The 25797-nt window shown below is 51.1% G+C and overlaps 1 protein-coding gene across 1 annotated transcript in view; it reads right to left on the bottom strand.

The window, feature by feature from the left end:
• Window positions 1–25797, bottom strand: part of TDRD9 (tudor domain containing 9) — a gene marked incomplete at its 5' end in the record, with an annotated part of 58063 nt that overhangs the window by 6427 nt on the left and 25839 nt on the right. Inside the window, 23 exons of the mRNA XM_081137532.1 lie at window positions 26–135; window positions 1556–1626; window positions 2241–2396; window positions 3489–3749; window positions 4869–4958; window positions 5228–5440; window positions 6148–6259; window positions 8800–8973; window positions 9736–9836; window positions 11326–11433; window positions 12332–12448; window positions 14878–14931; window positions 15512–15556; window positions 15833–15896; window positions 15973–16036; window positions 16115–16280; window positions 17262–17393; window positions 18118–18215; window positions 19053–19157; window positions 21505–21562; window positions 22649–22733; window positions 22888–22942; window positions 24776–24840. Of these exons, the coding sequence (XP_080993658.1) occupies window positions 26–135; window positions 1556–1626; window positions 2241–2396; window positions 3489–3749; window positions 4869–4958; window positions 5228–5440; window positions 6148–6259; window positions 8800–8973; window positions 9736–9836; window positions 11326–11433; window positions 12332–12448; window positions 14878–14931; window positions 15512–15556; window positions 15833–15896; window positions 15973–16036; window positions 16115–16280; window positions 17262–17393; window positions 18118–18215; window positions 19053–19157; window positions 21505–21562; window positions 22649–22733; window positions 22888–22942; window positions 24776–24840 (2504 nt within the window). The remainder of the gene's footprint in view (window positions 1–25; window positions 136–1555; window positions 1627–2240; window positions 2397–3488; window positions 3750–4868; window positions 4959–5227; window positions 5441–6147; window positions 6260–8799; window positions 8974–9735; window positions 9837–11325; window positions 11434–12331; window positions 12449–14877; window positions 14932–15511; window positions 15557–15832; window positions 15897–15972; window positions 16037–16114; window positions 16281–17261; window positions 17394–18117; window positions 18216–19052; window positions 19158–21504; window positions 21563–22648; window positions 22734–22887; window positions 22943–24775; window positions 24841–25797) is intronic.

Here is a 25797-nt window from a genome sequence, read left to right as displayed (position 1 = left end):
CGCGAGAGCCAACAGCTCCGCTCACCAGTTGCGTTCACTGAGAGGGAAGCTGCCACCAGCACCCTCTGGTGGAGGTCCTCGGGGGTGTCGCTGATGGCCACAGAGTTGATGCTCTCCTTCTCGATCCAAACGCGCCTGAAAGGAGGCCGCACAGAGCTGCAGGTGCTGCCTGCACTTCATGGGGTGCCGTCCCGTGACGGGTCCTCTCCAAAGACAGGGTCACCCGCACAAAGGCAGTGACCAACAGATGAACACTGCCGAACACTGCCATCCACGTCCTCTGCACCTCCTTGCCCCCCGACCACCAGCCCTTCACCCCGAGTCCTGCAGCTGCCCCTTCTCCCTCCCACACCCCCACATGATCTCAACCACACCCTGGCTTCAGGAACCACCCATGCGCTGACAACGCCCCAATCTCTACTTTTCCCCAGACTCTGTCCCTTCTCCTAAGCTGTGATGGCCACCACCTCCATCTGGGGCAGGTCACCCGAGAGAGGGATGTGCCGTGGAAACTCTGAGTGGTCCACCCAGCTCTCCTTCACCTCTGGCAGAGGCCCTGCACAGCTGAGCTAGGGCAACCTCCTCTTCACCCCCGCCCCCCATTCTCATGTCGATGCCACACCCACAAGCTCTGGGAGAGTGGTGGGTTCAGTGTCTGTCCTGGATTCAGTGCAGCCACACGCTCCCACCCTGGGTGACAGAGACCAGCCTCTGAAGGGTATTCCTTTCTGAGACCCTTCTGCCTTTAAATCCAATGCAAACTGTAAAGTGCCACAGATCACCTGGAGACGGCTTGGAAATGCAGGTCTCGGCCAGCAGGCCCAGGCAGGGAGCTCTGCACGTCTAATGAGCTCCCAGGGACACCTGCACTGCTGGTCCGAGGCGTGAGAAGCCAGCGTTTCCCTTGCAGCCAGAGTGACCACAGTGAAATGTGCACAGCAGGGATTCCCACTGGCACCCCCACCTGGCACCAGCTCTGCAGCCCCTCTGCTTCCCACTGGACCCTCCACCCACCTCCACTTAGTACAGACTCTCCCATGAAGGCCCAACCCTGCCACTGGACCATTTCCACCTGGCCCTCACCTCCTCCCACCCACACCTCAGGCGACTCTCCGTCCTGAGGCCTCGAATTCTCTGGAATCCTCCCTGAGGGGTGCCCCCCGCCAAGTTCTTTCACAGTGCTTGTGGCCCCACAAGGCCCTCATCAACCTGCTGTATAACCACCCTTCTCTTGAGAACCTCATGCCAGACCTGTCGTTTTGGGAGGACACTGACTGCACTGTGCAGTCCTCAGAATGCAGCAGGCAGCCCCAGGTTTGCTGAATGAGTAACAATGATGATATTAACAGAAAACATAGAGTCTTTGATGAAAGATACTCAAACATCTTACACAGAATGGCTTTCAGATGGGGGGTCAGATTGAGCTGGGAGAGAAGTCAGAAGCAGTGAGAAAAGGCAACACGAGCCCACACTTTAGAAAGAGATTTGCTTCTGACAAGCTCTGTAAACACAGAAGCAAAAGTAAAATTTCATGAAAAACGTAAGTGAATCATACCTGAATTTGGATATTCGCGTCAAGCTATGACACTTCAGCTCATAAGGGTTGAAAGGCCCATGAAGTATCGCCTGTACACACACAACATACAGAACATTACACAGGGCAAGATACCACTTAACACACACTTAAAAGCCCAAAAGTCAGCTCATATTTTAAAAAAGAAAAAGCTATGTCTTTGTCATAGCTTTTGGTCACAGCCTTGGTGGGAAAACTGCCTTACAGGACTTTTCTGGAACCCACGGTCTCACTGGCCTCACTCACTACATGGCACAGAGCCTGTGCCCAAAAGGCGGCACTGGAACCGTGTCAGTCCGAGTCGTCTTCCTGCTATAGGAGACCAGCCTGTGGGATGAGCGGGCAGAGGCCATAGCACGGGGGTGCAGGAGAAGCTGAGTCCCTGACAGACAGGGAGAGGACAGCCCAGCCAGTCCCTCTCCAAACAGGTGGGCAGGAGGAAACCAGAGCTGTGCTGTTCCTTCCCCCTACAGGCCAGCTCGCCTTTGGAAAGGTTGGTTCAAAAAAGACTAATCCAAGTATTTCCCTACAGCAAACCAACCCTAGGCTTTCCTCTTGCTCACCAGGCTCCCTCATGAGGAAAGGCCCAGTGCTAAGAGCAGAACAGCAGTGCCCACGCCCCACATGTGCCCTGCACAGAGGTCCACAGAGCGAGCTGAGGTCTTACCTTGTGGTTTGGGGCCCCAAGCTTATTGGAGGAGAAGCTGTCCAGCAGGACCCGGATAAGGTGCCTCTCACTGTCCTTCACGGGGGGCGGTGCACATATGTCTGTCCCAGGCTCTACTGATTTGGAAAAGAGACCCTTGAGAGCTTCATGGCTTTGCTGAACAAAATAATGAAAGTTTGTTTTACTAAAAGAAAAATCTGTATTAAAATCCCTTTATTCCAAACTAATCAAAGTATGTTTTATGTATGACCTTCCCCGAGCTGATCTCTGGCAAACTTAGGTGTCAGGAGGTAACTTTATCAAATGCATTTTAAATTCAAACACAAGTAGTAAGACCGCTTCACAAGGGCTCGGCTCGTTAGCCTCACCACCTTCCCACCATCTGAGCACTGAGGAGTGAGAAACACTTTTTGAAGAGCTTTCTGTACATAAGATGTTTGCTTCACAGGGAATGTTACGAGGGCTGGAAGTGTTTTTCACAGATGGAAATGACAGTTGGCAGCTCTCTCTCATATCTGCCCACCCCAGCACCCCCACAGAAATCACAGGACGAACTGTGATTCTGAATCCCACCTTCAACAGCAGGGGCCTCTGAACCCTCAGACCAAGAGAAGCAGCTGCAGAACCAATTTGAAAAGCAAGAGTTGAAAGACATCTTAAATGTTTGAAATACTCATAATAAATGTTTTATTAATTGCTTACACTGAGAAGATAAATCTTGGAATCCATTTAAAATACACTCCTCAGGCCCTGGTCAGTGTGGTTCAGTGATTAGAGCGCCAGCACATGCAGCACCAGGGTCTCGGGTTCAATTCCTGGTCAAGGGCACATACCTGGGTTGGGGGTTCGCTCCCCAACCCCAGTAGGGGGGTGTGCAGGAAGCAACCAGTCAATGGGTCCCTCTCACATCAATGTTTCTCTCTCTTTCTCCCTGCTTCCCTGCCTCCCTGCCTTCCACTCTCTCTGAAAAAGCATTGGGGGGAAAATATCCTCAGGTGAGGATTAGCAAAAGAAAAAACTCCCCAAATAGAGAACATCTTCTCTTCTAATTTCCATTCCAGGAAGAAAAAATAGGTTAACCATGGGAAACCAACACACACCACCCAGTCACCATAACTTAGTCTCAAAGAAACCTAGCTGACAGAAAACGGCACCTGTGGTCCTAACACAGGGACGCACATGCCCCCTCCTTCTGCACCCTCCCAGGCCTGCACACACATCCGCCCTGCAACAGGGACCTCTGAGTACCCGGGACTCATAGCACTCTTCCGCCAGCTCAGCGTGGCCCTCCTCGATGAGCACGTCCCTGACGTTGACGAAGTCCTGCAGCCCCGAGGACAGGTACACGTCCACATGCAGGACGCTGTGCACCACAGAGAAGACCTTGACGAGCAGTGCACGGCCCCTGACCAGGGTGGCAAAGCGCCGGCTGGCTTCACTGCTCCAGTGCTCGCCGCACACCAGGGACCGCGCAGACGGGCGCAGTCTACAGACCTTGAACTCCAGAGCCTGCGGGCAGAGGGCAGAACCAGTCTATAAACAGGCCACAGCAAAGGGCCCGCCCTGTGTCTTCACAGGGCTTGCATCATAAACCAGCTGTAGCCCAGCAGGTGTGGCTCAGTAGTTGAGCCGGTCCCATACACCAGGAGATGGCCGGTTGGATACCTGGTCAAGGTTGTGGGCCAATGCCCAGTAGGGGGTGTGCAGAAGGCAGCCGATTAATATTTCTCTCTCATGAATGTTGCTATTTCTCTTTCCCTCTCCCTTCCTCTTTCTAAAATCAATTAAAAAGTATTACATAAAAAAAAAAACAAAAAAAAAACCAGCATGGCTCAGTGGCTGAGCATCAACCTATGAACCAGGAGGTCACAGTTCAATTCCAGGTCAGGTGACATGCCCTGGTTGTGGCTTGATCCCCAACAAGGGCATGCAGGAGGCAGCTGATCAATGGCTCTCATCACTGATGTTTCTCTCTCTTTCCCTCTCTCCCTTCCTCTTTCTGAAGTCAATTAAAAAATGTATTTAAAAAAACCAAACCTACGCCCTAGCCAGTTTTGCTCAGTGGTTAGAGCGTCAGTCTGCGGACTGAAGGGTCCCAGGTTCGATTATGGCCAAGGGCATGTACCTCGGTTGCAGGCTCGATCCCAGGCCCTGGTCAGGGCTCATGCAAAAGGCAACCAATTGATGTCTCTCTCACATCAATGTTTCTCTCTCTCCCCCTTCCACTCTCTTTAAAGCACTGGAAAAAAAAATATCCTTGGGTGAGGATTTCAAAAAACAAGCAAATCTATGAAGCATCATTACTGAGTGAGGGCTGCTGGGAAGGAACTTGCTTTTGCTTCAGCATCAATGAAGGTGCAGAATGATTGTCTTCACCCTGACAGAGGCTGTGTGTCATGTGTCTCCCGACCACCGAAGTTCTGTCTGGTTTCAACATGACCAGAAACCTTTTACTAACTGTAAAACTTTCCATAAACTGTAACTCACTCCCAAAACAATACTGGCAGATATATCTACAGCAACGTATTTTTGGAAAAAAGCAGAAACACACTTTGGCTGGTGTGACCCAAGAAGTGTCTCCCCCCCCCCCCCTTGGCTTTAACATGCACAGGAGCCTGCCCCCCATACCTGGAATGGAAGCTCGAGAAGCTGGCAGGGAATCTCCATTAAAAGATCCAGGTGCACATGAGATTTGTTACCATAGTCCACAAAAAACACCTACAAAGTGAAGGCAGCACACAAACGTTAGTGCGGGGACAGGGGCCATGTCCTGCCCCGCGCCCTGCCCCTCATTCCACGTGGTCATCTCCTCTGCTCCACAATCGCAGGACTCTGGGGCCTGAGCTTCACCCACATATCACTGAGGGGGGAACTTTCCTACCAGAGCACTTTGCTAACTGTGATTAGTCTATATCTAATTTCCACATGAAGCCAGAGAAGACCGCGTGGACTGAGTGCCCCGCCCCGAGTGAGGCTGTAGAGCGCACCTCGGCAGAGCTCCCAGACACATACAGGATCTGCGCCCTGAAGTATCTCTGCTCCTCAGAGTCGGCGAAAGGTGCCAGGCAGACCAGGTCTGGGTGCGGGTGGACGGCCAGGGGCACCAGCTTCAGGTGGTTTATCTCAGCAGTGAGCTTCTTCAGAACCACTGCGTTCTTCTCGTCGATCCTGTACCCCCAGAAGTGCCCCACTTCAACCACCTACGAGAGGAGGGCGCGGCAAGGTGAAGTCCACCCGTTCAACTGCAGGCCAACACCCACAAACCATACTCCCTGCCGCACAAGGAACCACTGGGTTCTAACAGCGCAGGAGAAAGGGGTTCTGTGGTCAGCCAAGGTGAGGACGTGTGCACCCTGGCCCTGCCCTGGAGATGCGAGCCTCGTCGCCACCACCACAGCACGATGGGCAGGGAGGAAAGGGGCTTGGCTGTCCCAGGGAGAGGGCCCGCCGGGCAGCCCCGCCCACGGTGGCCATCCAACTGCCAGGACTATAACTGCTGGGGTCCTGGCTGTCCTGAAGCCAAGTTTCCATGTGGCATCTCCCCATGAAGTGCAGCTACAGCCTCACCAGGAAGCGCCTGTACTTCAACTTAAATTTTATCTCACACCCTACAGAGCAATGGTGCCGGTGCTGACGCTGACAGACTCCATTTTACAGGCATATTCCATTATGCCAATTAATATTTTTACATGCAGCTTGTGACTAAACTGACTTTTAGGGTTTTAAATGAATCTAACACTTTAAAAATTCAATTCAACTTTGAATCTAGAAAGAATATTTGTGTTTCATTTTGTGTCCCAGCCACGTTTTGGTTTACCACCCCCACCCCCCGATGACTATGGTGCACACTGTGTGTGTGTGTATCACGTGACAATTCCAGAAGGAGCAGAGCTCCAGCGACCCCTACCTCTGTGATGTCAATCGTCAGGAAGAGATCTGACACCACCCGGGACCTGTCTGCCGTGTTAAAGGACACCTGGACGGGGTCCACTGTCTGCTTCTGGAAATCCACATTCACTCTGTTCAACGGGAGTTTTGAAAACAGACAATAAATGCCAAGTGTTACAAAGAAAACACACTGATATATGAAGGTACTGCAGGAACAAGCCCACTGTCTCTACAAGACAGGAACATGCTGGCCGGTTTGTCTCAGTGGTTAGAGCATCAGCCCGCAGACTAAAGGGTCCCAGGTTTGATTCCAGCCGAATGCATGTACCTTGGTGGCAGGCTTGATCCCCGGCCCTGGTTAGGGCATGTGTAGGAGGTAACCAATCACTGTGTCTCTCACACACCAATGTCTCTCTCTCTCTCCCTCCCACTCTCTCTGAAAAGCAATGGGAAAAATATCCTCAGGTGAAGAATAAAAAAAAAAGACAGGAACACGCTAATTAAATGCACAGGCCAGAGACAACCAATCTGACCCCTCTCAAACTGGAGTTCCTGCTGGCTTCCTGCGTGGCCTGGAGAGGTCTGCACCGGAGTCACATGCCCTGCAGGGATATAGCTTACAGAATCTCTATCTCGAGGGTGTAGATTCTAAATCCAGGGCCTGTGATGTCTGCTAACATGTGGTTCAGAGGGGAGTGTCTCTGACCTTTAGGAAATGACAGGAATCCGTGCCGGGTCCAACGTTACAGGAAACACACACCTGTTTCCTATACACCCAGGAAACAGCACTCATCCAGTAAGACAGTAAAGTTCAAGAACATGAAATACAAGTTTGCTGATAACAACTTTCCCTTCCTAAGGCTTTCACTCTAATGTGAGGAGGAAGAATTACAGCAGAGATCCCTCCTGGTCCAGCTCTCTTCCCAGTTTTCAGCCCCTACTTATTAAATAAGAGCAACTCAGGTGAAATCACTCAGCTGGACGGGTCTTCTCTGTGGTCCAAACCCTAACACACCCCAACTCTGAGTCCAGACAGCCCCAATTGGGTGGGCTCCACGGCACACACCACCCTCACCAGGTCCTCAAGTTCCTCTGGAATAGACTTTCAAACAGGAAATGATGGAGGGTTCCTACACACACACCGTGAGGACTTGGCCCCAATGCGAAGTGATCTGTAACAATGCTGACGGGAGATTTAATTTGGTCCAAGAGAAGAAAATCCACATGCTTAATGGCAGCTGCCAAGCAGTGAGTGCCACAGTGCAGCCACCAGACCCAGCGGCAGCCCCGCCCCTCCTCCAACAGGGCATGGAAAGGCCACTCACAGGGAAGGGCTAGCCTGTGGGGGTAAGTGACCAGGTGCTCCGAGGTCCTCCACCCTGTCCACTGTCTGTCTGCTGAGAGCAGAGAACACCCCACTTTGCTCAGAAAGAGGAAATGGAGGGCTGTAAGGAGAGAAAAAGGAAACTAACCTTAGATTGAACCCCTACTGTCTCAACTGGACATTACATAAATGAGTTCCCGAAACCCCCTCAGCAGCCCTATTAATCCCCTTGACACCGTATTTATTACACAGAGGTGGCTCAGAAACAAAAGAGTAAACAACTAAAAAATGGGCAGAGGACCTGCACAGACATTTCCCCAAAGGTCACCGGATACGTGAGCAGGTGCTCAGCATCAGCAGTCATCAGGAAGTGCAGACAAAATCACGTGAGCTACCACGTCACCCCTGTCAGAACTGCATCATCACGACAGCAGGCGAGAGCTGCTGAGCACGCGGAGAACAGGGGCCCTCACGCACTGCTGAGGGACTGCCAACCGGTGCAGCCACTGTGGAAACAGTATGGAAGGTCCTCAAAAACTTAAAAACAGAGCTACCATACGACCCAACAACCCCTCTTCTGGGTATTTAGCCAAAGGGAATGAGAGCACTAACTTGAAACATATCTGCACCCCCATATTCACCACAGTCAAGGCTCAGAAACAACTTAAGTGGCGGTCGACAGAGAATGAACAGGTACAGAAGTTGTGACGTATGTTATTCAGCCACAAAAACACGAGGAAATCTTATCATCATGACAATGTGATGGCCCTTGAAGGCACTACGCTAAGTGAGACCTAAAACAAAAAGACCCACAAAAACAAACTTGTAGAGAGAGATCAGACTTGTGGTTATCGAAGGCGGGGGAGAGGAGGGGGGAAGGTGCTCAGAAGATACAAAGGCCCAGCTACAGATCCTACATCCTCGGAACCTACACACAGCAAGGTGACTGCGCTAACGCCGCCACGCGGCAGGCGGGACAGGTGTTAACAGTAAGTCCCGAGGTCTGTCACGAGGAGGTTGTTTTTCTTCTCTCCCCCCTGTACCCATCTGGGAGGAGGGATGCTAGTGGGCCTCTGTGAAAATCCCTTCACAGGTAAACCACACCTCATGCCTACGCCTTCCACTCACACAGTGATGTATCCAGTGAAACGGGGGGAAAGACGAAAAGCTCTGAGGTTCAGAGAGGTCGAGGAACGTGCCGAGTACACACGACCAGGAGACAAAATCGGGATTCAAAGGCAGAGCTACCTGGCTTCACGGCCGGTGCTTTTAGCGGGAGCTTAAGTGAGGTTAGTCATTTAAAAATATTGAGAATGCAGGGTCCTGCCCACCTCCCTCTGCAAATACCTTGTGCTCCTGAGCTTTGAGACAGCGCCTCCCTGCACCCGGCCTTCGATCTCCTCTGCAGAGTGCACGCTGAGCTCCAGGGGAACTTTGAGCTGAGACATCTTAGCCGCCATGTACACCGCAGGGAGAACCGTAAACCTCTCTGTCGGGTTCCGGGAAAACTCCACAAAGGCCCTGCTCCGCAATGTGAGTAAAATGAAGCATCAGGGACCTGGAAAAGTGCACACCAACCCCTCCCGAGATGAGGCACATTCATTCGCACCTCTCCTCAAACACCAGTGACTCTTCACTCACTCAGAACAAATGAAACTACAACGGCGCATCATTAAACTAGCACCAAGGACCGTTCTGTGTGATATACGGATGGGCTTTTCAGTTAAGAAATCTTAATTTTCATAATTAGAACAGAATGGCAGGTTTTTGGCTTTTCTATTTTATTGTAAAATAAAACACAGACAAGAGAAAACCACACACATGGGCAGCTGGATCTTTGTGAGCTCCCTCCAAATACCAAGTTTATCACCCAGCAAAGCTGATGGACACCCCTCCCTGGTCACCCCAGAAGGGGGGCAGTCAAGCTGCAGGTGCCTGCTCGATACATCCCTTTCAAGTTTACATGGGTTTGTATCCTACTGTCAAATGCCTGAGTCAGGACATCACCACCCCCTTCCCTGCCCAACTGCCAGAAGGGCACGGAGCCAGGAAGAGGTCAGTCAGGCACAGCATGGGCCTCACAGGAATGGAGGGGACACCTCTGGAACCTTCCGCCTCCCTGCCCCCCACCCTAAGCCCCTTCTGCCCTCCCTGACTGCTACCACGCATATCTGCCTCCGGCCCACACCCACAAGCACTCGGTGTTCAGAACTGGCTCCTGTGACCATGAAGACATCATGGCTCTCTCATCACCGCAGTTGGTTATAGAAACCCACGACTTACTTGGCACCGTCGAACACGATGGACTTGACCTGGCCGCACTGCCTGAACAGGGACTGGAGCTGCTTGTGGTAGAGGAAGCCATAGGGGGGCGTGTGCTTCAACTGCAAAACAGCAAGCACTCCTCAGAGCCACGGGCCGCCGCCCGCGCAAGGCTACTGCATGCACCCCAGCTCGCTCGCGCTCTCTCTCTCTCTCTCTCTCTCTCTCTCACACACACACACACACACACACACACACACGGCTGCCGCTGCTGCCAACCAGAGATGCAGACTCCATAGATGAGTGTATTTAAACACTAGTGACTTTTAAGTTGTAACTAAATTTAATAAATATGTTAAACAAAGGCTAACTCGCCCGTTAAGACAGCTGGAAAGTCTAGCACTGAGAGACTGATTTGCTCTGCATGGCCAGAAGTAAACCAACACCACGACCCACAATGAGCAGCTGCAAGCCCTCTGCCCCGGTGCAGCCTCCGCTGTCCTGTCCTAAGCCAGAAGTCCCTGCCCTGCAACCAGGTCCCATTTATCTAAGGCCGATTCCAGCTCCACAAGAGGCAGCAGGTCTGAGTGCAAACCCTGCCCCACCAAGTGTCCCTAGGACTTAGCAACCACAGCACAAAGAATGGGGGATGACGAATCCCCACTCAGAGGGCCGGTGAGGGGCTTGGAGCACTTCACAAAGTAGACTCCAGCTATCCCTGTGTTTATAATGCGCACAGAAGGTAATTTGGGACCCCAGCGTGCATGGTGGGTGCAGGAGGCAAGCCCACCCCTTGTGCCCAGGTGGGAGACATACCAGGAAGGGCTGAGGGGAAGCCAGCAGAAGGCCGGGCCCATTGATGATCAAGCCCACGCCCTGTGAGGTAAGCATCCCTCCCGGGGGTTTGTGTATCGTCCCACCTGAGCACCAACTCCCGTCTGTGCTCTGCCAAGGTCCCTGTGCTGCTCCCCGTCTGTGACCCCTCCCCACCAGCCCCACCTTTTCTGTACTAGTGGTGATGCAATAGTGACAGGAAGAAGAGCCAGCAACGCCCGCATGCCCGCCGCAGCCCCACACTAGGTGAGGCCATCATGGGCTCAGCCTGATGAGACGTCCACAAGGCTGGCCTGATGGTCAGTCCCTGGGGCTGATCATAAGATTCACCCTAACCCCACAGGGGTCCAGGCTGTTTCAGGGCCACACCTTCTAGTTTGGCAACTGTGGGTGAAGCCCTCAAATATGAGGGGCGCTCCGGTCTGGGGACCATGGTACAGACTGCAGTGCCAGGCAGCCAACAAACCACCTTTCACTTTGTGTGAAACAAAGCTGTGGATCAGCAAAATGTGCTCAACCTCACAGAGAAGTGCTTTAATCCCTCCAAAATGGCACATGGCTTCAGCAATAGCCACGAGCACGTAACTTCTTGAGGCTCTAAGGCCAGGTGTGCAGAAGAGCAAGACGTCTATGCCAGGCCAGCAAGCTGTTAACGTTCACAATGGGAAATGCACCGAGGGCTTGCACACACAGAAACCACTGGTGAACCTAGATGCTGTGTGGGCCACACTGAGGTGGAGCCCCTCTCCTGGGGATGGCGGCCTGCCCCCCACCTACCACGATGGTCGTCTTGGGGTCCTTGCCGGCCAGCTCCCTCACCGCCATCTCCTCGTCCGGTTGCCCAAAAGTGAAGTAGTTTGGATAGAAAGCACCTGCCAACACAACCTGGAAGAGAAATTTATTTCCATGAAGTAACAGCACCACTTTACAGCCATCTCACTCCTCCCAGAAGATGTGACACCTATGTGGTAAAAGGTCAGTTCTTATAAAAACCAGACCATTTATACTCAGGCACAGTCACAATTCTGGTTTATTTCACCATAACAGCAAGCACTAGGCACAATCTCCCCTCGAAGGAGCCTGAGTACTTCTGACGTGAGCTTTAGGGAAGGTGGGAAGCTGAACTGGGTACAGGTGAGTGGATGCGGCAGGTGCAGCCCCGCGTGCCGTGTACGGACTCCCACTCCGGGCACTCCCGCGGCTGGTATGGGACCCAGCAAGTGCACGACATCAGAGCAGCAGCCCCACCAGGTCCACCTGTGGAGAGCACTCTGCAGAGGTCCCTCTTCAGTAAAAATACTCTCTGAGGCATACGCCTGCCCTACAGCAACCTGACCAGCACAAATGCACCCCTCTTCCAGTAATGGCCCCAAGCTCAGCTCCCTGTCTCAGCTAACGTGCTGACATGCCAACACGTGCAGATGCCCTCCCCAGATGCTCCATGACGGTTCAGCCACCTTCCAGGACACACTCCCTCTGCAGTCCCTGTAAGGTTCCATCTGACCAGCCCATCAGACCACAGCTTCGAGTTGTAATGATATTTTCAGTGTAAGTAGCTACACAGGGTGAGTAATATTAAGAGGGTTTTTACTTTCTGGACAACTGGAGGCTCTATCAGAGCAGTCGCTCAGCTGTGTGTGAAAACACCATGGAGATCAAGAGGGGGTCAAGGTCATCAGCTCAGTGAATGTATAACCCAAACTGTGAGGCAGTGTGTTATGCATCAGGAAGGGGAGGGAGAGCTTCCCAACTAGACCCGCTGCAGACAGGCCCCTGCCGTCACCTGCAGGATGAACCTCTGCTTGTACGTGTACTCTTGGTCCAGGACCGGCCGCCGGGAGCCTACACTCATGTTGAACTGGGAGATTCTGCTCTTCAGCTCTTCGTACAGTTCAGCCACCTAAGGCAAACAGAGGGACCTGTGACGTCCCAGAGCACCCGTGCACTCTGAGCAGTAAGAACACCATGACCCATAGGGAGAGCACCGGTCCACCTAGGGTAGGCGCTGCTGTGCTCACAGGCATCTTATAAAGATTAACTAACATGAATAAAAAATGCTCGGACACAAACTTCCTACATATTGTGATCCCAATGTCCCAATGTCCAAACACAAGCACATGTGAAACCACCAAGAACACACAACTACAGTTGGCTGGAGGTAGCAAAAGGGCAGGTGACCAGGACCACATCGTCTGCTCTAAAGTCCTCTGAACACTTCCAAACCCCTGCTACAATTGTGCACTGCTCCTGTGATTAAAAACAAGCCAAGAGACCCAACAGTCACTCTGAACAACATCCCGCTGCCATATAAACGTTTCACACCAAACACCAAACCTCGAGTGCACACACACGAGAACAAAGCTCCAGACGCCTCCAAGCCAATCATTAAATAAGTCACCATAAAGTTATCAACAAATTACAGAGTAAACACCACACAAACCACAAGTGGGACCATAACTAGAAAAACAACTAAAAGGACCTGGACAGGCAGCCATGAGAAGGGAGGGAAGACTGGGAGGCAAGAAGCTGAGCCACCACGTGCAGCTCGAGCATTTCCGGGTTGCTGAACACCTTCCTATACAGCTACAGTCACACGTAACCTAGTTAATAATCAATTTAAAATTATGCAAGTTACTTACTCTGGTCAAATGCAATAAAATCATAAGTTAGCAACAAAATAAAATATCTAAAAACATTTTTCTCTCCCTGGAAACTAAAATACTCCTAAAAATCTCTTTCACTGCCCGGCCAGGCGTGGCTCAGTGGTTGAGCATCGACCTAGGATCCAGGCGATCGGGGTTCGATTCCCAGTCAGGGCACATGTCCAGGTTGCGGGCTCGATCCCCAGTCGGGGGCGTGCAGGAGGCAGCTGGTCAATGACTCTCATCATTGATGTTTCTCTCTCTCTCCCTCTCCTTTCCTCTCTCTGAAATCAATAAAGATATATTTAAAAAAAAAAAAAAATCTCTTTCACTGAGGAGGAAACCAACACTACAAAACAGTAGGACATGGTCCAGGCTGGGCACAGGAAATTCATGGCTTCACCTTACAAACACTTAATGTATCAATGAATTAAATTTCCAACTCAGGAAGACTAAAATAATAAACCCAGAGACATGAAGACTAAAGTAATAAAAAAGCAAAAATCAATTAAAATCCTCTGCCTTTCCCCTTCCCCCCAAAAATCTACACAGTACAATCAAACAAAGAGTAAGCCCTCTGAGCTCTGGCCGGTGTGCTCAGTGGTTAGAGTCCAACCTGCACACAAAGGGTCTTGGGTTCAACTCCTGTCACTGGCCCGTACCTGGGTTGTAGGTTTAATCACCGGCCCTGGTCAGGGTGTGTGCGGGAGGCAACCAGTTGATGTCCCTCTCACATCGATGTTTCTCTCTTCTCTCCCCGCCCTTCCATTATCTCTAAAAATCAATGGAAAAAGTATCCTCAAGTGAGATGAACAGCAAAAAAAGGGGTAAGTTCTCTGAAAACACAGTAAAGCAGGCTAAGCACCCTGTAAACTGTGCAGTAAAGCACAAACTGAGCGGGCCTGGGGAGTCCTCACCCAGCACATTCCAAACGAAGGTACGGCTCCTGGGACACCCCTGAGCCCCGGAACTTCCCGCCTCACAAGAGTGTCTGCCCAGCTGCGGCCTTGCACACAGCAGTTCATGGCCACATGTCACTTACGCACGGAGGGGCCTGGGCCAGGCAGTCTCAGCATGGCCTCTCGAGGGCTAAAGCTAAGTCACTAGGACCAGCCACGTGCACCCCATGCCTACCTCACCTCCCTCACCAGGCCTCAATAAAACCCAGGGCACCAAGGCTGGGGTGAGCACCCTGGCTGGCAGGGCTGGGTCCTGGTGTCCCGCGTCACTGCTGGGGGAGCCAGTCATGCCCAGGACCCCCCACAGGCCTCCGCCCCTGCTGGTTCCCTCACTGTCCTTTCGCTGTAAGAACCCACAGCCACAGTACAACAGCTGTGCTGAGTTCTGTGGGTCCCTCTAGCCAATCCCTGAGCCCAAGGGTGGTCCTAGGGACAAGCCCACCAGCACACAAATCTAATCAAGAAACAAAGAGGACACAAGTACCCAACATTCAGAATGGCAAGGGTGATGCTACCGCTTCTGAAACGGACTATTACTCAAAACTGTGTGTAACTGCATTATCTAAATCTAGGTAACTAGATAACTCTGTGTGAGTTACATAAAGCATAACTAGTACTTTACACAAATATATTTACATAGGTAACATACACATATATAAATCCTACTGGCACTGGAAGCGGGATGCCCTTCCTGGAACACCCTCACTGCCCTGGGTGCTACAACTTACCTCTCTAATTCTCTTGATCTGAATGTAATTTAACCGTCCCCAGTCAAGTTCATCCTTGAATACATAAAAGCATAATACTCAGCATTAATGTAGCAAATCAGAGCTAATTTGGCCAGTGTAATACATGCTTGTCATCCAAAAATACATACCAAAAATAATACATAGCAACCAAGAAATAATAGAACTAACTCTGTAAAGGAAGGCTCTGCCAGGTGACTCAGTACTGTGAGGACACCTGAAGTCTGGCAAATTCACACACACACAGACGTACCAGCAGCCTTCTGAGCCTTATCCATTTAGAACAACTAATCTGATCAAAAAGGGGGCAGGGGAACTAACAGGCTGAATTCTTTTAAGCCCATTATCCAAAAAACAGCCAAGGGAAGGCTTCAGGTTCTCAGAGCAGAGCCAGCAGGAGTGAGCGCCCCAGTGGGAGAGGCTCTGGACACTCAAAAGGGTCACGACTGCCCAGAGGAAGGGCAGCCGGGTCTGTGTGTGGCCTGCCCCCACCAGAGGACAGTGCAGTGGCCTGGCTCAGGCTCAGGCTCCCCCATCTCACAGGCAGCTTGGGCTGAGCGAGAGAGCAGCCTCAGGAAGCCCTCCCTGCCCCCCATGGCCGGATGCAAAGACCTACCTTTGGATGCCGCAGCTCCCCTCTCTGTCTGCAGGACTGCCAAGTCTAAAAAAACAATGACCCTCAGTTTCAAAATACTCTACGGGTAACTTGAACTTTTTTCTAAAAGTCCAATTTCAACACAGTTGGACCACAGACAATGTACCAATTTTCAATCACCTTCATAAAATTGGACTCCCACCAACATCCATGTCTTCCAACAGCTTATTTTTAATATTAGACATCAACAGCCCGGACCATACTTTCGACAGAGAAATGTTTATAGCGTGAAAACCTACAAACAACGGGCAGCAGCTCTCCCGGCCCCCACAGAGAACTTACTTTAAATGCCTCCACCAGGGCGATGCAATCACTCTTACTATTGCCAGAGAAATACACTTTGTTCCTATAAATGGACAACAAACAGTGTCATTCGATATCAGTAAAAGAAAGTGGCTCTTTACAATGTGAGTGTTAGATACCTGTATCCATCAAGGTGCTGCCTAAAAGGCATCGCAAAAAAGTTCTTCAAAGACAGTGCTGCGGCTGACAAGGGAAACCAGTGTGAGGAGGAGAGCACATCCCAGGTGAGCGCCTCGCCCTCACCTCCACGCCTGCGCTCACCTATGATGAGACACTCGTCCAAACACCCAAATACGTGGCCCAGAACAACGAGTTTACCGAGCTGCTCGCTGACGGGAAGCTGGGCTAACACTCTCCCCAAGAAGGTCAGCTCACCATCGTGGGGATTCTCGTCTTCTCTCTGCCCGCTCACAGCGAGGGCACCCACCTTTGTAAACAGAGTGGTGCCGTAAGCAAACACAGACTTACACTCCTTTTCCTTAAGGCAGGGAGTTTAAAACACAAAGTGAAGACCAGGTCTGGTGAATACAGGCTCTAAAAGACATCTATGTCGACTTAGGAAAGACTGATGCTACAAAAAAATATTTTTAATTTGATTTTTGGAACTCAGAACACATTTATTATTTTTATAGAGAACGTCAACACTCAAGGCCAGTCCCACGAATGTCTATGTGACTCATAATCTAACAGCGGGGCCTGCACAACACTAACCAAAGATCCCATTAGCACATCATGCTGGCACTCACAGCAAAACACATTAACTATGTACAGAGAAGAGCTGCCTTAACTTGATTAAGTGCATTTCTATTTCACAGAAACCCAAGCAGATGTCAAAATAAAGGTAAAACACCAGAGGCACCGCCAACCTGCAGAGCCCAAACAAAGAGCAGGTGCATGGGTGCATCTGGGCTCGAGGTCCTGGCTGCAAGTAGAGCAGCAAGAGCACAGCCTGAGTCGGGTGTGGTGGGCAGGCATCAGGTGGCAAAACTGCAGCCTCAGACACTCGTCCGCACGGGCTTCACGGGATGAACATTCACACGCCATTTGGCTTAATTACTTCACTATCAGCATAAAGACATGTTTAATAACAGCGACTCAGTATCGCCAATGCTGTCTCATTGCAGAACTGCACACTGTGAGGGAGAGTGGAGACCGGGTGTGGGGAGAGGGTGCAGGATGCAGTGTGGGAGAAGGGAGAGGAAAAGCAATGCAGTTTTGGCATTACACCTAACCAAGCTTATATAAACCACATGTATGGAACCTGGAATCACTAACTAATCATTACACGTATTTTTAAGCAAATGCTGATTATTTACAACAAAATACCTTAAAGCTATCCCCATTATGAAACTTTCACAACTGAGCACAGAAGCCTTTGCCCCACAGTGGCGAGTGGAGCCAGGCCTACCTCCTTCAGCAGGAGGATGGTGCGCTCGATGTCGCTCAGGCTCGGCGGAGACAGGGCCGTGGCCAGCAGAGCTCTGGGCTCACCCATGTCGAGTAATTTCACCTTCAGTATTGTGCTTCCTAAGGGACAACGCTGAAAAGGACAAGACTTCCATTCAGATGTAATAAAGTAACTGAATCAATAAACCTGGTGACATGACTGGTACTTCAGAGAGGGAGCTGAGAGGGAGGAGAGGAAAGCAAGGGAAAACAGAGGGAGGGGGCAAGGGAAGGAGAGAGAGCAGGTGAGAAAGAATGAAGGGAGCCCGGCCAGCATGGTTCAGCAGTTGAGCGTCAACCTAGGATCCAGGCAATCAGAGTTCAATTCCCGGTCAGGGCACAGGCCCGGTTGTGGGCTTGATCCCCAGTCGGGGGTGTGCAGGAGGCAGCCTATCAATGACTCTCTCATCACTGATGTTTCTATCTCTCTCTCCCCCTCTCCTTTCCTCTCTGAAATCAATAAAGATATATTAAAAAAAAAAAAAAAAAAATGAAGGGAAGAGCAGGAGGGGAGAAGGGGGAGACAGAAGAGAAGAGGGAGGAGAGCCAGCAGGCAGGGGAGGAGGAGGGAGACGGAAGAGGGGAGGCACCCGTCCCACATGCGGGAGAGCAGAGCCTTCACGGCTGGGCGCTGCCTCCACAGGTGGGGTGTGGGAGCCCACAGAGCACCCCACGCTCGATAGTGAGCGGTTACTGTGGCTGCAGACTGGTCAGACATGAGCTTTCTGGAATCTACAAACTCTTAAAATTACATCACTTAAACTGTTTAGTAAAACTGTCTATAAAAAATGAACTTTGAAATTGACCGAGCTTGTTACCAACATCTCCGGAATGACGTGGTCGGGGATGGCGTTGTCCCAGAAATCCCTGTGTATCAGGCGGTAACAGTAGCCTTTAGACACACGTCCCGCTCGGCCTTCATAGGAAAGAAGTCGAAGGGCATTCAGCATTAGTTTTTTCAGTGTCGGCACAGAGGCACATGCAAGGATAAGCACTACCCACCACGAGAAACCTCTCTCCTATCAGATGGGGTCTGTAGAACCTTGGGCTGAAAGTCACCTCTACCCTCAGAGGAAGTGCTAAATCAACACATTTTAAGTACCACACATTTCCCACCGTGGCCCAGTCATGCTGGTGAAAATACAGAGGTCACCAGCAATGGTGACGCAGCTGCAGCATTCCCAGGACGTGGCTGCACGTGAGGCATGTGCAGGAGGCAGTCACTGTGGTCTCCATTGTCCCGGACACCTGCTGCGCAGTGAACGAGCGAGTCCATGCAGAGCTCAGGACCAGGCCAGGGCCACCACAGAACAGCTACTCCACTGCAAGACCATAGGGCTGGTGGAGTGGAAATTCCTCTATGCCCAAGTTCATAAACTCTCCTGAGGAGAAAGCAGGAATGATGGAGCTACTCTAGTCAACACCCAGGCTTTAGAAAGCATAGAAAGACCAACCCTTGGAGGAAAGTAAGAGGAAGGATCACCATAAACTAACAAAGAGACCCACATGGCTTCCGAAACTATCCACCAGCAGTTTACGCTCCACTTTGTATAGTCCATTATGTGTGTACAGAGACGGTTCCCTAACTCGATGGACAGAGGCGGCCACAGGGTTAAGTGAAGTCTTACAGCGTGAGATATTGTTGCTTAAACATTAAAACTTGTTCTAATAGAGGAAGTGTCTGAGTAAGAGTAAAAACACAGAAAACACAAATCTGAAGACAGGCGTGTGAGTGAACTGAACACAAGCTTACCTTTCCTCTGGTTACAGCTGGTCTTAGAGGCCCAGCTCAGGCGCAGACTCTGATAATTCGTGTCTTCATCACAAACCAGAGTTCTAGTCAAACAAAAATCTATAACTGTCGTTTAAAAAAAGAAACGTAAGCGCGATGTAGTAAGAAAGAGCTGTGTAACAACCACAGTGCACAACCAGAAAGCACAGCTAAGCAGAGCCTCTAGGAAAGCAGGGCCAGGCGGGGACTGTGGTGGCTCCTTCTCCCAAGGACGGGGGTCTCTGGGCATCAAGGACAGATGCCTGAGGACCCGACGTGTCACAGGACGAGCCCATCTGGGCTACACCCGAGAGCCCATGGCGCCTGGGGGACGGGGCAGGGCAGAGGAATGGCAGGGGCTGGGGGGCAAGCTGCTCGGCCTCTCTGTGCCTCCATGTCCTCATCTGTAAACCCAGATGACAGAAACCCCCGAGACTCTTCTTGGAAAGCCCCCCCCAGTTTGCTCTCCAATCCCAAGTGTTCCAGCCATTGCACTTGACCTTTCCATATGGATTTTAAAGTAAGCGTGTGCATATCTATGAAGACTCATGCTGCACACATGCTGGTGGAGTGTGCCGTGTGTGCGCATACGCGCGCATGTGTGGAGCGCCTGGTCCCTGGTCGCAGTATCTGCATTCCTTTACTCATCTCCCACCTGTCCGTCAGCACGTGCTGGCTACAGAAGGGTGTCTGCAGCAGGCAACGTCGGCTCTCCCACTCCCTCATATGGAGCCTGAGGGGCCGCAGGTCCCACCCTCCTGGACGGCCTCCACTAGCCAACTACCAGCAGTGCATAAGCCACCTCATCTCTCCACCGCCACATCCCCTCCCCTCCTCCACTCAACACCAAGCATCCCTCTCGGATCCAGGACTCAAGGAGCCCTGTGATCGGTCCCTATGAGGACCTGCTGTCTGCCCTCCCGTGTCCCCGTAAGGCCTCACTCCCCTCCTACCCAGAGCACTGTCAGCCTGCATTCTGCTCTACACACCTGGCTCAGGCCCAGCCCTGCTCAGTGACAGCTGTCCACCCACACCAAGACCACCAAATAGCCAACAGGCTGCCTGTCCCTTTGCTTCCTGGTCACCAGTCTCCAGTGGCCCACAGAGAGACCCCATCCACTCCGCCCCTCTCTTCAGGGCACCATCTTATGCCTTCCCCTCGAGCCTCTACCGCCTTCTCCCTCATCACTCTAGACTGACAACCGTGCCTCTGGTCCCCGAGGAAGTGGAGGCCCTCAGAACTCCCGCTGTCCTCCTTGTGACCAGTACACCCCACATCCCTACCACGGCCCTGTCCCGTGCAGCCAGCAGCTCTCCAGCATCGTCCCCTGCACTGCTCCCATCACTCAACAAAAACATGTTGGGTCTCCTGCCAGGAAGTAAGTTCTCTCTCTGGCCCCCCTGCCCGGCAGTCTGCCCAGCTCCCAGCTCCCCCCTTTCCTTGTCCTTCCTAGAGCCCATACCTGGCGGGCTCTGCCTCCACCAAAACTGCTTGTCAAGGTCACCGATGACCACCAAGTGGCTAAATCCCTCAGCCCATGTTCATTCTGTTGACCTCGACCTGTCAGCAGGACGCGCCTGCTCACAGACATCCGCGAAGGCTTTCTGATCGGGGTCCAGGCCCCACTGGCTGCCCCAGGAGCTCCTCTTTACCTGCCACTCCACCCCACATCCAGGCTCACACAGGCCTCTCCTCGCCCTGCCACCCCCGGCCTTCCAGTCTCCGCCACGGACTCGGCCTCCACCTTCAGTTCAGGCCGCAGGTGCCAAGCATCACCCCCGAGTCCCTCACAAGCCCGTATCAGACCCCTCAGCAAAGCCTTCAGAACCCACCCAAAACCAGCCGCTCCTTCTGTCTCCTGCAGCCACTGTCCTGCTCTGGACCGTCCACCTCTCCCTGACAGTGCAGTGCCCTGCTCATCTCCCTCCTCTCCCTGTGCCTCGAGGTCAAGTCCCCAAGACTCTGATGACCAATCACTGGTTACATCACTCCCAGTCTGGAAACTGCCCAACGGTCCCCCATCTCCAAGGGTTTTATCTTCTCAGATCACTCAGCAGAACTGAAGCTCTAATTCTACTCCTCATGGCCCTGCCCCAGGCTCCCCACTTCCTCTTCCACACCCCGTAATGGGCTGCACATCTGTGTCTCACTCACTGCCTATCTTTCCAACCCCCACCTGAGTGTCTCATGAGAACAAGGACCTCTGTTTACTGCTCTTCTAGCACCAGAGCATCCCTGGCACAGGACAAGCCCATCCTCGGCTCTCTGTCCCAGCCGCACCTGTCCCCGCATCAGAAGTCATCCTGCACGTTGCTCCCCCCGCAGCTCAAGTCCTGCTCCAAGGTGCCTCCTCAGAGACGGGCTCCCACAGCGCCCGGGGCGAAGGAGCCCCCCCACCCCAGCTCCCACCGTGAGGAAAGGGAGGCACCTCACCGTATTTGACATCTGGAACCGTGACAGAACTCTCCGCAATGTTGGTGGACAGGATGATCTGTCAAACATCAAAGAAAGGGTCCGACACTCTTACCACACACTGGAACCCATCAGGCAGAGTTAAAAAACTTAAACTCAAAAATTGCTTAGAAGCTTCTTACTGTAAATACTGGACTCAGATTCTAAACTGGGTCCTTCTACTCTATCCACGACCCCCTCGATCAAGGTCCTGGGGTGGGGACAAGGCCGCAACAGCCGACCCTGCCCCACCCCCAGCTCTGCTCCACAGCATGGAACCCTGGGCTGGTCACTCACCTGGTTTCCTTGTGTGTACAATGGAGATACTGGTGACACCCACCCTCCTGGGGCTGCTGTGAGGACCAAGTGTGTTGATAACTGTAAAGTGCTCAGACCACCCTGGCATGGGCCAGATATTCGGTGAGCGGCAGGTATTTCTAGTGGTGTGGGCACCCTTTGCTGGGCACTGCCTGTGTCAGGCACTGAGGTGCCACAGGTATGTGCAGGCACATACACACTAATTCATCTTCCTAACAACTCCGCAGTACAAACATCACCGACTAGACCTTCAAACCGTAAAGTTTAGGCTTAGAGAAGTGATTTGCTCAAAGTCACACAACTACAGTTGAGAGACCCAAGTCACCTGCCCAATTCCACTCGTTCCAAACCCTACGCCTCAGTGCAGCACCACCTGCCCCAGGGGATCACTCTCAGGGGCAGAGGCGACCAAGCTGGATCCCCATGCGGCCATAGCAGCCCTGGGATGCCAGCAAGGTCAAGGCTGCCCTGGAGACTCAGAGCTGGAGCCAAGGGTCCCTGACCACCACAGGCAGCTCTAGGGCTGTGATGCAACAACCCCATTGCTCACGCACAAGCTGAGATTAGAGAAACCCTCCTAAACCAGGAGGGTTCTCACCAAAGTTGCCAGAGCTGTGCCAGGGACACCAGAACAGTCCCACACATTGAGAAATGACAGAGGAAATTGAAAAACTCTAAAAAACTGATTTAGAAAGTCAAAGACAAAATGAAGCAAGGCCTGGCTCATCAAGCAAGCATTTGTTTAGGTGACTAACACTGGCCTCAGCATACCCAGCGCCCTCATCAGCAGGGGCTCCTGCTCCCCTACCTTCCTGTACCCGGGCACTGGGCTCAGGAACACGTTGTTCTGTTCCTCCAGAGTCACACTTGAGTGCAGAGGATAGACCTGCAGCCTGGGAAACAAAGAAATGGAGCACAAGTCCATAAGCACAAGTATACATGGGAACTTACAAAAATGAGTAACTACTCATTGAGATAACCAACATTATTTAAGGCAAAAACATACAACTGCTTCTAAGTGAGAATTAGCAATATCATTAAACACACCTTTTTTGAATCATGTTTGTGAGAAGTTCATGCATATAGTTTATTTCACTCAGACCTAGGGAAGAAAAAAGGGGAGAGAAAGAAAAGATTTGTATTTATTGTAAAAACCAACCTTTAAGAGGACATCTTCTTCAAGGAAGGCCCTACCAATTCACTTGTTCACTTTCTGCTTTCCGCTAAGTGTGTCAAAACAAGTGAAGATGTGCTGGACACTCAGAAAGATGACACATGTTCCTCTGTGTTTTCCTTCCCACAGCAGGGGCTGCCGTGACTGCCAACCACATAATTTTATGTTTCCTTTTCTTTCCATTGATTTACCTAACTTCCTACCAGCATGAAAAATTTTACAACCAAAAAATAGTTCAAAAGTATTACATGTTATTACTATGAAATAGTATTACTATTAAATGTTAAAATTTCTAAGAAGAGAGCCAGAGAGAATGCCATGTAATGGTGGAGGTGGAGACACAGATACTGTGGCCCCACACCAAGGACTGCGAGGACTGCAGCTCTGGAAGCTCAAAGAGGCAGGGATGGAGTCTCCACAGAGCCTGGCAGGGAGCGCAGCCCTGCGGGCACCTGGAGTTTGAACTGTGGCTTCCAGAGTGGGGAACAATGCATTGCTCTTGTTTCAGGCCTTCCGTCTGAGGCGCTTTTTTTACAGGGGCCCCAGGAAACTAATGACCCCTTCACACAAGATCTATTAATAAAATAAGCAAATGGGAAACCTGAGCTCCCATAAACACGTAACAGAAAGACAACAAACCAAACTAGGAACATCATTTATAAGCACATGATTCAGGCCATGCTCAGCAGACACAAAGCACTGATCTCACACCAGGTGTTCAGCCAGCACCTCCACGGCACAGCTTCCGTCGTTTCTCTCCGACACAGCATTATGCACACAGAAGTTTCTCATAAACGTTTCTCAGGGCAAATGCAGCTCCACCCCACTGTCGGCTAACAGTGCTCTGTGGGCACAACCCTAACTCACAGCAACCACAGCAGCCATGACCAGAGCTTTACATTCAAGCTGGTTCCAGAGTCAGCAGTGATTGTCACTCATGCCACTTCCCCATTGGCACTGGAACAGACACACGCTCATACAGAATCTTCAGCAACAAAACTGCCGAGTTACCATCACAGTGTGTTATTGAGCTGTGCCACTCCATTAAAAAATCAAACACATCACTTTGAAAAAGTACAATTTAACATAAATTAATCTTTTCGGGTATTTTAAGAAGTCTATTTTCTCAGATACTGAAAAAGAAATTCAAGGACTACCCTAATAAATCTCATGGTATTACAATAACAAAACTATGCTTTAACAATATTTAATATTATGAAATAAACTTTAAACATAGATTGATGACAACTACCTCACATTTATAACCACATACATGTAACAAAACAAATTTAACAAACTCAAGTATTTTACTGAAAATTCTACAGGGGTTGTAAGGTTGCCTTCAAAAAATTAACTCTACCCAGCCAGGCGTGGCTCAGCGGTTGAGCGTCGACCTAGGATCCAGGCGATTGGGGTTCAATTCCCGGTCAGGGCACATGCCCGGGTTGTGGGCTCTATCAACGACTCTCTCATCATTGATGTTTCTATCTCTCTCTCTCCCTCTCCTTTCCTCTCTCTGAAATCAATAATGTTAAAAAAAAAAAAAAAAGTTCTAAAAAAAAAAACTCTTCCTTGTGAACCTTTTAAGCAATACAAAGGTGACAATACAAGTCAAACTGAAAATCACAATTGTTCCCATTCTCAGGGTCTAAAAGAATATGCCCATACGGAGAACACAATTTTCCTAACACATGCTTGGACACACGCTGAGCCTCTCCCCGGGCATTACAATTCCAGGTCCCAAAGGCTGGAACTACTCACCTGGTAAAAATACCAACACGCTGCCCCGCTCCCACGCAAACTGGGCGCCCGACCAGGTCTCGTTCCTGTTGAAAGTGTGAGGTGTGCAAATATTAACCAAGGCGGAGACAGTCACTGCTTTTCCAGATCCCTAATACTGCAGCTTCTGGTCCCGAGACGCTTGTCAGCATTATGCAAAGAACTTTCTCTACATGAGGAAACGCAGGGTCCCAAGGATGAGTCCTAGGCCCCAGGCTCACTGGGGACCCCAAGCCTCTGGTTCCCATTATTTTCTCCTATAAAAACTATCTGTAAAAATTTTCCTTGAAATGTAGTTATCATAATCCAGAACCTCAAATACAAAACACTTAAAATAAACTCTATGCCTTGGCAAGGTAGCTCGGGTGGTTAGAGCATCATCCTGATAGGCCAAGGTTGCGGGTTCCAACCCCAGTCAGGGCACATACTCCCGGGTTCGATTCTGGCCAAGGGCACATACGTCTGTTGCAGGCTCCACCCCCCAGCCCTGGTCAGGGTGCATTCGGGAGGCAGCCCATCAGTGTCTCTCACACTGATGTTACTCTCTCTCTCTCTCCCTTCTTCTCTCTCTGAAAAGCAATGAAAAAATATCCTCAGGTGAAGATTAAAAAAAAGTCAACCAATGATGCATAAACATGTGAACAATAAAATCCATGTTTCTCCCCTCCCCCTCTCTCTAAAACCAACAGAAGTGTGTAGGAGGAGCTCTAAGGGGCCCAAACCATCACTAGGAGGCACTTCCACAGAGCAAGATCTCAAATCGCTCCCCACCCCCGGCCTCCCAGGTTCCCACCGCTGCACCACCATGAGCAGTGAGGACCTTCCTCTGCTAGCCTGGCAGGCCCCCTGTGCCAAAACCTAGCTCTCTGAAAAGACAGCAACACTGATCCCTGATCTACTGTAGAGAAAAATAAGGTGAAGAGCCTGGAACCGCTGATGCCCAAAAGCAAGAAAACACCACGTCTCACATGACACAGGAGCCAGCTACAAAGGCTCCTACTGGC

The sequence above is a fragment of the Miniopterus schreibersii genome (assembly GCF_964146895.1).
Source record: "Miniopterus schreibersii genome assembly, chromosome: 1".
Classification (NCBI taxonomy): domain Eukaryota; kingdom Metazoa; phylum Chordata; class Mammalia; order Chiroptera; family Miniopteridae; genus Miniopterus; species Miniopterus schreibersii.
The sequence above is the reverse complement of the archived record's forward strand: the minus strand, read 5'-3'. Positions and strand labels throughout refer to the sequence as shown.